The sequence below is a fragment of the Aegilops tauschii genome, chromosome 5 (genome assembly GCF_002575655.3).
Source record: "Aegilops tauschii subsp. strangulata cultivar AL8/78 chromosome 5, Aet v6.0, whole genome shotgun sequence".
In the NCBI taxonomy this organism is placed as follows: Eukaryota; Viridiplantae; Streptophyta; class Magnoliopsida; order Poales; family Poaceae; genus Aegilops; species Aegilops tauschii.
Window position 1 is genome coordinate 118,803,345 of NC_053039.3, and position 14,351 is coordinate 118,817,695.

At 45.1% G+C, this 14,351-nt stretch overlaps 1 protein-coding gene across 1 annotated transcript; it reads right to left on the minus strand.

The window, feature by feature from the left end:
• Positions 1-331: 331 nt before the first annotated feature.
• LOC109755709 (lysine histidine transporter-like 8) lies at positions 332-3,649 on the minus strand. The gene is made up of 5 exons (XM_020314603.3): positions 3,154-3,649; positions 2,395-2,528; positions 1,424-1,851; positions 1,187-1,318; positions 332-1,073 (listed from the first exon to the last, which is right to left on the minus strand). The coding sequence occupies exons 1-5, from the start codon at positions 3,489-3,491 to the stop codon at positions 588-590; spliced, it is 1,518 nt and encodes a 505-aa protein (XP_020170192.1). The 5' UTR covers positions 3,492-3,649; the 3' UTR covers positions 332-587.
• Positions 3,650-14,351: the final 10,702 nt, after the last annotated feature.

Consider the following 14,351-nt stretch of genomic DNA (forward strand, 5'->3'; position numbering starts at 1 on the left):
TGTTTAATGTTTTTCAAAATTGATGTCCAATTTTCATTAAGAAATTAAAAACCATACACTGAGTGCTTCTTTAGTTAAAACGATTGTCATTGATAGTTTGGATGCCTAGGATATGTTTAATTTGAGTGACTCCAATATGATTTTTCTTAAGGAATCCTTTGCACCACATTTGAAAGCAAAATTTCAATCCACCACAACGTCTTGATTTATTTTTTGTGGTGCAACGGGAGGATATAAGTGCTAATGACATGCAAACCTGTGTTTTTCAAATCCTACAAATCAAAGAGGGACTGAATCATATATTTTTGGGTCCACCATACAAGTTCGAAACTGAGAAAAAAAAGTACCACAGACATAGTCGTTATATAAATTGTTCAAGTTACATTCGACCTTCATCAGGTTGCCACTAGGAGGCTTTGATCGGCTCATGTTTTTCTTACCCAACAGGGGATACTTACATTTTACCAAGACAAAGCCTACTAATATAAGATCAACACCACTTAATGCCATTGGTCTTGCCCAGGCATGCAATATAAGAAGCATATACCTATATATCATAAATTTGCAAGCTGAAAACAGTAAGCATGCTAGTTGGGCTTGAAGAACTTGAGCTTCATCCCAGTGTTAATGATGCTCCAGACACCACCCACAGAGGAGGCCAAGCTGAAGGCGGTGCCGAGCAGCGCGAGGCCCCAGTTCACATACCAACTGTAGCTGAACCTCTCAGGCTTCTTGATGCAGATCCACATGAAGCACGGGTAGGCAAACGTCACCGGCAGCGTTAGGCCGCCCAGAAGGCCGGCGAGGCTGGAGAGGAACGGCAGAGCGATGCCGATGAAGAGCGAGATGAACCCGTAGAAGATCCTGAATCCTGACCGGACCCAGACTGAGCAGGGCCGGTTGGTGCGACCTGTGTAGAAGGCCTCAAAGCTGTCGAACACCGGCATGGAGTATATCTGGAAGCTGCTAAGGCAGTTGAACACGACGAGGAGGAACGTCGCCGCAAGGAGCCCACGAGAGATGTCGTGGCCGTGGAAGATGTAGAGTGCGGTCAGGATTCCTCCTGCTGGCATCTGACGGCATGGGAAAGAACAACAGAAAAGTTCCAAGGATTGTTAGCAAATAAAGAAAAGCATCACGACAGGATGATGATGATGAGTGAGGAGTAGATGATTGAAGTACTTGCCATGTTTCCGTAGGCCCAGTAACCCCCAATGGCAACAGGGAAGATGCACATCGCAATCAGAAGATAAGCCGCTTTGGCCCCGCGCCACATAGGCACATGTGCAGGGTGTTTGAAAGTCGACGGCATCGTCGCCTGGTAGTTGTAAAATTAAATTCAAATAAAACAAATGAAGCCACCAAATGGAACTACATAGTACTGAAAGTCTAACAGGACTGGTTGTTTACTAGTGGTACTAACCTGTATTTCTAATGAAAGATTGTGTCCCCTGAATGCAAAGGCTATTATCCCAAGAGCATTCAAGGTAGAGAACAACGATGAGCCAAAAGAAGTGGATCTCACTTGTTCATAAGAGACTGCTGCCGGCCGTTGCTGGCTGACAGAGAGAACCCACGACATGGTGCAGTACATTATCGCTGTGGCGCCACCGATAAGCGAAAGCCCAGCAATCGAGTTGAGATTCGGGAGCTGGGAAAGAATGACTGCTAAGGATGTGAATACCAAGTACCACTCCACCGTCGAAATAGGGCTTGGTGTACAAAGGGGGCCGCACACTATTTGGTAAAAGAGTTTCATAGTCTCCCCTCCAACAAGGATCAATGCAGTTGCAGTGCCCGCCGAAAGATAAATAGTTGGGAAAAGAGCTAGCCACACCCCCAGTTTTTCTCCTGAATGAATAAACAGATAGAAATCAGTAACTCGGCTAATTTTCCGTCCTACAAAACGAATTTCCAGTCATCATCAATATAGCAGCAGATCAGCAGACAATCTAGGCAGCATTGCATGTACTAACCCAGCTTGGTATAACAATAGGCAATAATTGGTTAATTACTCAAAGTGTGTGTTGCAATGGTTTGATTAGAAGGATCATGGAGTGATTGTGGTAGCAGAAAGTTCCACATTTTACACCACTGTAGCATGAGAGCGATATGTTATAACCGTTAAGCAGTCATTTCTACTGTTCCAGATGTGGATCAAATCATGAGAGTGATTGTACATTAAGCTGGCACTACCCATGCTTGAACACTACACCTAGCTAATAATATTAAAAGATTCTTCCGTTAAGCTACATGAAACAGATCGTCAACATTGACAACGACTCCAAACATGGCACATCATTGACAGCAAACATTGGCACATATATCCAGGTTGGAATCAAGAGTTAATTGTCATGAATTTGCAAAATAGCGAAGGGCATGTCTTTGTCTCACCAAATGCAGCTTGTGCAAGCTCCACATATCTGTTGTACCTCCTGCCTGGGACTGCTTCATGAAGCTTGACTAGAATGGAGAGTGTGTATAGTTGCCAGAAGTAAGCAACAGTCAATGATATTATTCCCCAGCTCCTACAGTACAAGAGATCCATATGTTAGGATTGGGATATGTCCTTATCGTTCTAGTGTCATGTTAGGATGTTGTTTAACATATATTTTGCGCACTGTATCAATATTATATACTGTAATTTGTAATTTTCCTTTATCAATACACCTCATGCCTTTATTAGAGGCAGCTGCATACTTGCAACCCTTAGGACTCAGTAAGATGTAAAATCAAGTAAAAAAAAAAGATGAAAACCACATTTCTAAATTACATGTTCTTTTAATACTAACACCTTTACACAGTTTCTGATGTGTTTAAACTTGTAAACATTTTCACTCTCATATATACAAGCTGCAACAATCTTGAAAGTAAACATCTATCTAAACTAGAAAAGAACTTGTTACCCTTGAGTTTTGTTTTGTAGAACTTTAGCACTGAACGTAAAGCGTCCACCAATCTGACCAATCTAAATAATGTTTGATTCTGAGGTTAGAGCAGAACATGCACAAAAATGAAATCCAGAACAAGAAAGTTGAAAAGGGGGATCGACGAACAATGCTCTGAGTCTGAGGGGAGGGCTTGCTGGGGTTTTGGATGTGAGAATGCCGAGTGGGGAGGGGGAGCAGGAGGAATGTATAGGAGGTTACTGACCATCCGAGGGCGGGGAAGGCGAGTGGGAGGAGGAGCGCCTGGAATCCAAGGCCGGCGTTGAGAGAGTGGAATGCAGCGTAGCTGGCGTTGCCGCTGCGGCTCTCGGTGATGGGGAGCCAGGCGTCCTGCGGGTTGAGGCGCGTGAGGTGGCCCACCTCCTCCAGGTAGCCGCGCAGGCCCTCCACCACCCGGCGCACCGGCGTCCCGGCGCCGCTCGTCGCCGCCCCTCCCCTCCTGACTGGCGGCGTGGACATCCCCTCCGGCGTGGACAGCCCCCGTGGCGTCACGGGGATCGACACCAGCTCCGGCTCCCCCGCCCCCTCCGCCATTGCCGCCATCCTTCCCTTGGACGACTTGGAGTGGGTTCTTCTTCTTGTTCTTGGAGCGCGGCGCGCTGTGTGTGTGACTGTGAGCGAGGAGGAGTGATTTTCTTGGAGGTGGTGGGGAAGGGTAGAAAAGAAAAGGTGGTGGTGGTGGAGTGGGGGACAGACGGGGAGGGGGCGTGTGTCGGAGAAGGCCCCGTCCTTTCTCTGTCGGGCGAGGAGAGAGAAGCTCAAGCATGGGACGGACGGATAACACTTCCGTAGAGAGAGGGAGAGTTGCATGCAGACTTGCAGTACTACGACTACCATGGCGTGGTGCAGTGCAATGCCGTGTGTGGAGGAGAAAAATCGACGAGCCGCACGAGCTTCCGTACCGCTACACTGTAGATGGCGTGTGAAGCTCGACTGTTCAGACGTGGTGGAGGAGTCGTCGAGTGCAGAGCTTTGCTAGGATCGTGCTCGTGCCTTGTGGGGGAAGGAGATCCGAGCGTCAGAGTGTGAAATGGATGCGACGCACATGGGTGCTTCACAAAATGACGCGCAAGGATGGGCGGCACTTGAATACCAAGACATTGTTTTTTCAATGGTGAATACAAGACCTAGATGACCATTTTAAGCCCATAAATGAATATAAAATATAATTTCCCTCCAAGATACTAGTTTCTTTTGACAGCAGGAAGAGGGGTTTCCCTTAAAACAAAACAAAAAACAGCAGGAAGGCCTGTTTGGATTGTGACTATCCTTGTCACATATTGTCACACTATTTTGCACTTGCCTCGCTTGAGTTGATCAAATTATTAGCCACATTTTGGCTTGCCTAAGGGAATCTTGACGCACATTTTGTATCTATGACATGTGGGGCTTACTGTTCATAAAAAAAATTCCTGCCTTAGTTGTGGCAAAAACCAAACACACACCCAACTTGGTCAAACTTGTCTAAGTTGAGGTGTGGCAAAGTGTGGCAAGTTGTGCTTAGAACCAAACACTCACCGCATGCGAAAGGATCCCAAGAATCATGAAAATTACAAACATGTCCTTTCTTCTTGCAAACATGATCCCAACAAATACACGCAGATCGCAATCGAGTCCTGATGCAAAAGACGATCAGGCCGGAGACGCTATCCAAGTCACCATCGTCGACAATTACCTAGCCGTCATGCGAGAAGGTGAAGAGGGCCTTGTGATTTGAAGGTAGAAGAGAAGAACCAAGGGGGTTGACGCTAAGCCGAAGTCGTGGATCAAAACCCTGTCTCTCATAGATGCATATCAGAGACAAACGAGGGACCAACCAAAGAGGTTGGAGGAATAATAGCTCCAACACCAAGGTCATTGTTGTGCTTCTTAGAAGACGAAAATGACCATAGCCAGCTTCCTTATCCCTTGGTACATCGAGTCTAGGGACACCAACGCCATATTTAACGCCATCGACCCTCCTTTCAACCATCTCGACAGCGAGGAGAACACAAGGCAGAAGCTCCCGAATCCACTTGACCAGGGCTAGCAAGACGAGCTTATTTGAGGAGCTAATGTCGGATCCACCTAGCGTGGGAGCCACCGGATAGGCAGAGGGCATCCACCAGCCACATCTTGAATGCGTTGGTAGGATCCTCGATTACGGCATACAACGTAGTATCGTTTAGTATGTCTAGAGGAGGGAGGGTGAATAGACTACAAGCAACCTAGAGAATTTTTTCCAATTTAAATTTTTTTGACAATTTTGAGCTTAGCTAGTGGTGGCTGATAGGTCACCTACTACAGGTAGGGTCAGGGACCTGTCATCTGGGGCCCACCTGGGGCCCCACACCATCATTGGTGGGTCTCAGGACCACGCGAGCATTCAGATGCGAGTATCAGGAGGTCCACTCGGACACCTCGACGGCACTCGGACCACCACTCTCCAGTCGGCACGACCATCATCACTTGAACAAGAGAGGTGAAGGGACGACGTGGGAACTCAACGGTCGAGGGATCCTAAGTCATTCTTAAAGTAGATTCATAGCCACCGTTACCTATAACTCCTGTAGTTGTGACTATTTATACTTGTAACGGCTGTAGTTATGAACATTAAGTGCCCCGGCAACGTGGGAGTGCGGAAGGCTGCGGCGCACTCTATATAAGCCGTCCTCCTCCTCCTAAGCTGGGGTTAAGCAACCTCTGTAATCATACCCCTCAAAGAAAACAAGCCTCAGGGCACGAGATGTAGGGCTATTACCTCCTTCGAGAGGGGCCTGTACTCGTAAAACGCTGAGTGTTACACCTGCACTGTAGCTAGGCTCTGCCCCTCTTTCGTACCCCTGGTACTCATTGTCAAGATCGTAGCCCCGACAGTTGGCGCCCACCGTGGGGCACGGCGTCTGGCATTTTTACGACACGGGTGGATTTTCATCATCGTCATCATCATGTTAGTCGGCGTCGAGATCCGTTTCAGAGCACTTACCTTTATCGCCAACGACTCAGCGTGGCTTCGCGAGGCTGAAAGTGCAACTAATCCCCAGGTGGTTTTGGTAATTCATAACAACATATAGCTCATTGAACTAATATCCATTCAAGATAAATATTTCAGGAGGTTCATTGATTGACATGGCATGGACTAGAGATGTGGACCCCTCAAAATGCTAAGGACAAAGATTGGCAAAAGCTCAAGACTCTTCATTTCTATTTTTGTGATCCAAGATCACATTGAGTCCATAGGAAACCAATACTATTAAAAGGGGATGAGGTGTTGCTTAATGGTCTACTTGCTCACGTGCTTAGTGATATTGCTCCAAAAACCCCAGCCACTTTCTCCATCCAAATATGTCCAAACCCTAATTCCAAACTCGGCCCCACCGCTTCTTTCTACCCGGAGCCATCTGAGTTCATTTGACATACCCACTGCCAGAAACCCTAACAGTCACACCGATACGAATCTCGGTCCCACCGAGATGGCCTTTCCAGCGCTCTATTATCTGTTACATCCACTTCAATCCCACCGAGTTTATGCAATCGGTCCCACCGAGTTGGCTTGACAGATTCTCTATTGCTTATTGCTTCACTTCGGTCTCATCGAGTTGATGCAATCGGCGCCACCGAGATGATGTTTGCCCTAAGCCCTAGCACATCGGTCCCACTGAGTTGTTCTAGTCGGGCCCACCGAGATTCCGAACGTTCATATTTTTTAACAGATCAGTGCCACCGAGTTTTGAAAGCACAAGTGCTCCCTGGGTGATCTTGGTAATTAATGTCAACATATCTCTTGTTGGACTAATGCTTTTACCTAGTGTATTTCAGACAAGTACAACAATGGCGTGGAAAGGACAAGAGGATGTGGAACTCCTTCAAGGTGTCAAGAACATGCATTGGCAAAAGCTCAAGACTCTTCATTTATATTTTAGTGATCCAAGATCACATTTAGTCCATAGGAAAGCCAATACTATTAAATAGGGATGAGGTGTTGCTTAATGGTCTACTTGCTCAAAATGCTTAGTGATATTGCTCCAAAGCCCCCAACCACTTTCTCATTCCAACTATGTCCAAAAGCCAAAGTCAAACTCGGCCCCATCGAAATCTCCTATCCGGCGCCACCGAGTTCATTTGACATAGCCACTGCCAGAAACCCTAACTCTTCGGTCACACCGATACGGATCTCGGTCTCACAGAGATGGCACTGCAAACTCTCTGTTTCCCTTTGTAACATTTCGGTCTCACTGAAATGAGCGATCGGTCACACCGAGTTTGCTTGACCAACTCTCTGTTTGCTCTTTGCTGAAATCGGTCTCAGCAAGTTCACGCAATCGGCGCCACCGAGATGAGGTTTTTACCTAGCCCTAGCACATCGGTCCCACCGAGTTGTTCCAATCGTTCCACCGAGATTCCTAACGTTCACATTTTGAACTGAATCGGTCTCACCGAGTTCTTCTATTCGGTCTGACCGAGTTGGGTCAAATGTGTGTAATGGTTGGATATTGTGTGGAGGCCATATATACCCCTTATTGCGGAACGTAGTATTTCAAAATTTTCCTACGATCACGCAAGATCTATCTAGGAGAAGCATAGCAACGAGCGGGGAGAGTGTGTCCATGTACCCTCGTAGACCGAAAGCGGAAGCGTTTAGTAACGCGGTTGATGTAGTCAAACGTCTTCGTGATCCAACCGATCAAGTACCGAACGCACGACACCTCCGCGATCTGCACACGTTCAGCTCAGTGACGTCCCTCGAACTATAGATCCAGCTGAGGTTGAGGGAGAGTTCCGTCAGCACGAAGGCATGGTGACGGTGATGATGAAGTTACCGGCGCAGGGCTTCGCCTAAGCACTACGACGATATGACCGAGGTGTAAAACTGTGGAGGGGGGCACCGCACACGGCTAAAGATCAACTTGTGTGTCTATGGGGTGCCCCCTCCCACGTATATAAAGGAGGGGAGGAGGAGGCCGTCCGGCCACAAGGGGCGCGCCCAACGGGGGGAATCCTACTCCAAGTAGGAATAGGTTCCCCCCTTTCCTAGTCCAACTAGGAGAAGAATGAAGGAGAGGGAGAGGGAGAGGGAAAGGGGGGACGCGCCCCCTTCCCCTAGTCCTATTCAGACTCCCCTTGGGGGGGGGGACGCCACCTCTTGGTTGCGTCCCTCTCTCTCCCCTAAGGCCCACTAAGGCCCATAACTTCCCCGGGGGGGGTTCCGGTAACCCTCCGGCACTTCGGTTTTATCCGAAACTCTCCGGAACACTTCCGGTGTCCGAATAACATGGTCCAATATATCAATCTTTATGTCTCAACCATTTTGATACTCCTCGTCATGTCCGTGATCTCATCCGGGACTGAACAACCTTCGGTACATCAAATCACATAAACTCATAATACCAATCGTCATCGAAAGCGTGTGGACCCTACAGGTTCGAGAACTATGTAGACATGACCAAGACACCTCTCCGGCCAATAACCAATAGCAGAACCTGGATGCTCATATTGGTTCCTACATATTCTACAAAGATCTTTATCGGTCAAACCGCACAACAACATACATTGTTCCCTTTGTCATCGGTATGTTACTTGCCCGAGATTCGATCGTCAGTATCACCATACCTAGTTCAATCTCGTTACCGACAAGTCTCTTTACTCATTCCGTAATGCATCATCCCGCAACTAACTCATTAGTCACATTGTTTGCAAGGCTTATAGTGATGTGCATTACCGAGAGGGCCCAGAGACACCTCTCCGACAATCAGAGTGACAAATCCTAATCTCGATCTATGCCAACTCAACAAACACCATCGGAGACACCTGTAGAGCATCTTTATAATCACCCAGTTACGTTCTGACATTTGATAGCACACCAAGTGTTCCTCCGGTATTCGAGAGTTGCATAATCTCATAGTCATAGGAACATGTATAAGTCATGAAGAAAGCAATAGCAATAAACTAAACGATCATAGTGCTAAGCTAACGGATGGGTCTTGTCCATCACATCATTCTCTAATGATGCGATCCCATTCATCAAATGACAACACATGTCTATGGCTAGGAAACATAACCATCTTTGATAAACGAGCTAGTCAAGTAGAGGCATACTAGGGACACTCTGTTTGTTTATGTATTCACACATGTACTAAGTTTCTGGTTAATACAATTCTAGCATGAATAATAAACATTTATCACAATATAAGGAAATATAAATAACAACTTTATTATTGCCTCTAGGGCATATTTCCTTCAATCTCCCACTTACACTAGAGTCAATAATCTAGATTACATTGTAATGATTCTGACACCCATGGAGTCTTGGTGCTGGTCATGTTTTGCTCGTGAGAGAGGCTTAGTCAACGGTTCTGCAACATTCAGATCCATATGTATCTTGCAAATCTCTATGTCCCCTTCCGACACTTGATGATGGATGGAATTGAAGCGTCTCTTGATGTGCTTGGTTCTCTTGTGAAATCTGGATTCCTTTACCAAGGCAATTGCACCAGTATTGTCACAAAAGATTTTCATTGGAGCCGATGCACTAGGTATGACACCTAGATCGGATATGAACTCCTTCATCCAGACTCCTTCATTTGCTGCTTCCGAAGCAGCTATGTACTCCGCTTCACACGTAGATCCCGCCACAACGCTCTGTTTAGAACTGCACCAACTAACAGCTCCACCATTCAATATAAATACATATCCGGTTTGTGACTTAGAGTCATCCGGATCAGTGTCAAAGCTTGCATCGACGTAACCATTTACGATGAGCTCTTTGTCACCTCCATAAACGAGAAACATATCCTTAGTCCTTTTCAGGTATTTCAGGATGTTCTTGACTGCTGTCCAGTGATCCACTCCTGGATTACTTTGGTACCTCCCTACTATACTTATAGCAAGGCACACATCAGGTCTGGTACACAGCATTGTATACATGATAGAACCTATGGCTGAGGCATAGGGAATGACTTTCATTTTCTCTCTATCATCTACAGTGGTCGGGCATGAGTCTCACTCAACTTCACACCTTGTAACACAGGCAATAACCTTTTCTTTGACTGGTCCATTTTGAACTTCTTCAAAATCTTATCAAGGTATGTGCTTTGTGAAAGTCCAATTAAGCGTCTTGATCTATCTCTATAGATCTTGATGCCCAATATGTAAGCAGCTTCACCGAGGTCTTTCATAGAAAAACTCTTATTCAAGTATCCTTTATGCTATCCAGAAATTCCATACCATTTCGAATCAACAATATATCATCCACATATAATATTAGAAATGCTACAGAGCTCCCACTCACTTTCTTGTAAATACAGGCTTCTCCAAAAGTCTGTATAAAACCATATGTTTTGATCACACTATCAAAACGTTTATTCCAACTCTGAGATGCTTGCACCAGTCCATAAATGGATCGCTGGAGCTTGCACACTTTGTTAGCACCCTTTGGATCGACAAAACCTTCTAGTTGCATCATATACAACTCTTCTTCTAGAAATCCATTTAGGAATACAGTTTTGACGTCCATTTGCCAAATTTCATAATCATAAAATGCGGTAATTGCTAACATGATTCGGACGGACTTAAGCATTGCTACGGGTGAGAAGGTCTCATCGTAGTCAACTCCTTGAACTTGTCGAAAACCTTTCGCAACAAGTCGAGCTTTGTAGACAGTAACATTACCGTCAGCGTCAGTCTTCTTCTTGAAGATCCATTTATTCTCTATGGCTTGCCGATCATCGGGCAAGTCAACCAAAGTCCACACTTTGTTCTCATACATGGATCCCATCTCAGATTTCATGGCCTCAAGCCATTTCGCGTAATCTGGGCTCATCATCGGTTCCTCATAGTTTGTAGGTTCGTCATGGTCAAGTAACATGACTTCCAGAACAGGATTACCGTACCACTCTGGTGCGGATCTTACTCTGGTTGACCTACGAGGTTCGGTAGTAACTTGATCAGAAGTTTCATGATCATCATCATTAGCTTCCTCACTAATTGGTGTAGGAATCACTGGAACTGATTTCTATGATGAACTACTTTCCAATAAGGGAGAGGTATGATTACCTCATCAAGTTCTACTTTCCTCCCACTCACTTCTTTTGAGAGAAACTCCTTCTCTAGAAAGGATCCATTCTTAGCAACGAATATCCTGCCTTCGGATCTGTGATAGAAGGTGTACCAAACAGTCTCCTTTGGGTATCCTATGAAGACACATTTCTCCGATTTGGGTTCGAGCTTATCAGGTTGAAGCTTTTTCACATAAGCATCACAACCCCAAACTTTAAGAAACGACAACTTGGGTTTCTTGCCAAACCACAGTTCATATGGTGTCGTCTCAACAGCTTTAGATGGTGCCCTATTTAACGTGAATGCAGCCGTCTCTAAAGCATAACCCCAAAACGATAGCGGTAAATCAGTAAGAGACATCACAGATCGCACCATATCTAATAAAGTGCGGTTACGACGTTCGGACACACCATTACGCTATGGTGTTCCAAGTGGCGTGAGTTGCGAAGCTATTCCGCATTATTTCAAAGAAGACCAAACTCGTAACTCAAATATTCACCTCCACGATCAGATCGTAGAAACTTTATTTTCTTGTTACGATGATTTTCCACTTCACCCTGAAATTCTTTGAACTTTTAAAATGTTTCAGACTTATGTTTCATCAAGTAGATATACCCATATCTGCTTAAATCATCTGTGAAGGTCAGAAAATAACGATACCCGCCGCGAGCATCAACACTCATCGGACCGCATACATCAGTATGTATTATTTCCAATAAGTCTGTTGCTCGCTCCATTGTTCCAGAGAACGGAGTTTTAGTCATCTTGCCCATGAGGCATGGTTCGCAAGCATCAAGTGATTCATAATCAAGTGATTCCAAAGGTCCAACACTATGGAGTTTCTTCATGCGCTTTACACCAATATGACCTAAACGGCAGTGCCACAAATAAGTTGCACTATCATTATTAAACTTATATCTTTTGGCTTCAATATTATGAATATGTGTGTCACTACTATCGAGATTCAACAAAAATAGACCACTCATCAAGGGTGCATGACCATAAAAGATATTACTCATATAAATAGAACAACCATTATTCTATGATTTAAGTGAATAATTGTCTCGCATCAAACAAGATCTAGATATAATGTTCATGCTTAACGCTGGCACCAAATAACAATTATTCAGGTCTAAAACTAATCCCGAAGGTAGATGTAGAGGTAGCGTGCCGACAGTGATCACATCGACTTTGGAACCATTTCCCACGCGCATCGTCACCTCGTCCTTAGCCAATCTTCGTTTAATCCGTAGCCCCTGTTTCGAGTTGCAAATGTGAGCAACAAAACCAGTATCAAATACCCAGGCGTTACTACGAGCATTAGTAAGGTACACATCAAAATATGTATATCAAATATACCTTTCACTTTGCCATCCTTCTTATCCGCCAAATACTTGGGGCAGTTCGCTTCCAGTGACCAGTCCCTTTGTAGTAGAAGCACTCAGTCTCAGGCTTAGGTCCAGACTTGGGCTTCTTCACTTGAGCAACAACTTGTTTGCCGTTCTTCTTGAAGTTCCCCTTCTCCCCTTTGCCCTTTTTCTTGAAACTAGTGGTCTTGTTGACCATCAACACTTGATGCTCCTTCTTGATTTCTACCTCTGCAGCCTTTAGCATCGCGAAGAGCTCGGGAATTGTCTTATCCATCCCTTGCATATTATAGTTCATCACGAAGCTTTTGTAGCTTGGTGGCAGTGATTGAAGAACTCTGTCAATGACACTATCAACCGGAAGATTAACTCGGAGTTGAGTCAAGTGATTATGATACCGAGACATTTTGAGTATATGTTCACTGACAGAACTATTCTCCTCCATTTTGCAGCTGTAGAACTTATTGGAGACTTCATATCTCTCAATCCGGGCATTTGCTTGAAATATTAACTTCAATTCCTTGAACATCTCATATGCTCCATGACGTTCAAAACGTCGTTGAAGTCCCGGTTCTAAGCCGTAAAGCACGGCACACTGAACTATCGAGTAGTCATCAGCTTTGCTCTACGAGGCGTTCACAACGTCTGGTGTTGCTCCTGCAGCGGGTCTTGCACCTAGCGGTGCTTCCAGGACGTAATTATTCTATGCATCAACGAGGATAATCCTCAAGTTACGGACCCAGTCCGTGTAGTTGCTACCATCATCTTTCAAGTTAGCTTTCTCTAGGAACGCATTAAAATTCAACGGAACAGTAGCACAGGCATTTATCTACAATAACATAGACATGCAAAATACTATCAGGTACTAAGTTTATGATAAATTAAAGTTCAATTAATCATATTACTTAAGAACTCCCACTTAGATAGACATCCCTCTAATCATCTAAGTGATCACATGATCCATATCAACTAAACCATGTCCGATCATCACGTGAGATGGAGTAGTTTTCAATGGTGAACATACTTATGTTGATCATATCTACTATATGATTCACGCTTGACCTTTCGGTCTTAGTGTTCCGAGGCCATATCTGCATATGCTAGGCTCGTCAAGTTTAACCTGAGTATTCTGCGTGTGCAAAAATGGCTTGCACCCGTTGTATGTGAACGTAGAGCTTATCACACACGATCATCACGTGGTATCTCGGCACGACGAACTGTAGCAACGGTGCATACTCAGGGAGAACACTTGTACCTTGAAATTTAGTGAGAGATCATCTTATAATGCTACCGCCGTACTAAGAAGAATAAGATGCATAAAGGATAAACATCACATGCAATCAATATAAGTGATATGATATGGCCATCATCATCTTGTGCCTTTGATCTCCATCTCCAAAGCACCGTCATGGTCACCATCGTCACCGGCTTGACACATTGATCTCCATCGAAGCATCGTTGTCGTCTCGCCAACTATTGCTTCTACGACTATCGCTACCGCTTAGTGATAAAGTAAAGCAATTACATGGCGATTGCATTTCATACAATAAAGCGACAACCATATGGCTCCTGCCAGTTGCCGATAACTGTTATAAAACATGATCATCTCATACAACAATTTATATAACATCACGTCTTGACCATATCACATCACAGCAAGCCCTGCAAAAACAAGTTAGACGTCCTCTACTTTGTTGTTGCAAGTTTTACGTGGCTGCTACGGGCTTACCAAGAACCATTCTTACCTACGCATCAAAACCACAACGATTTTTCATCAAGTGTGCTGTTTTAACCTTCAACAAGGACCGGGCGTAGTCACACTCGATTCAACTAAAGTTGGAGAAACAGACACCCACTAGCCACCTGTGTGCGAAGCACGACGGTAGAACCAGTCTGATGAACGCGGTCATGTAATGTCGGTCTGGGCCGCTTCATCCAACAATACCGCCGAATCAAAGTATGACATGCTGGTAAGCAGTATGACTATTATCGCCCACAACTC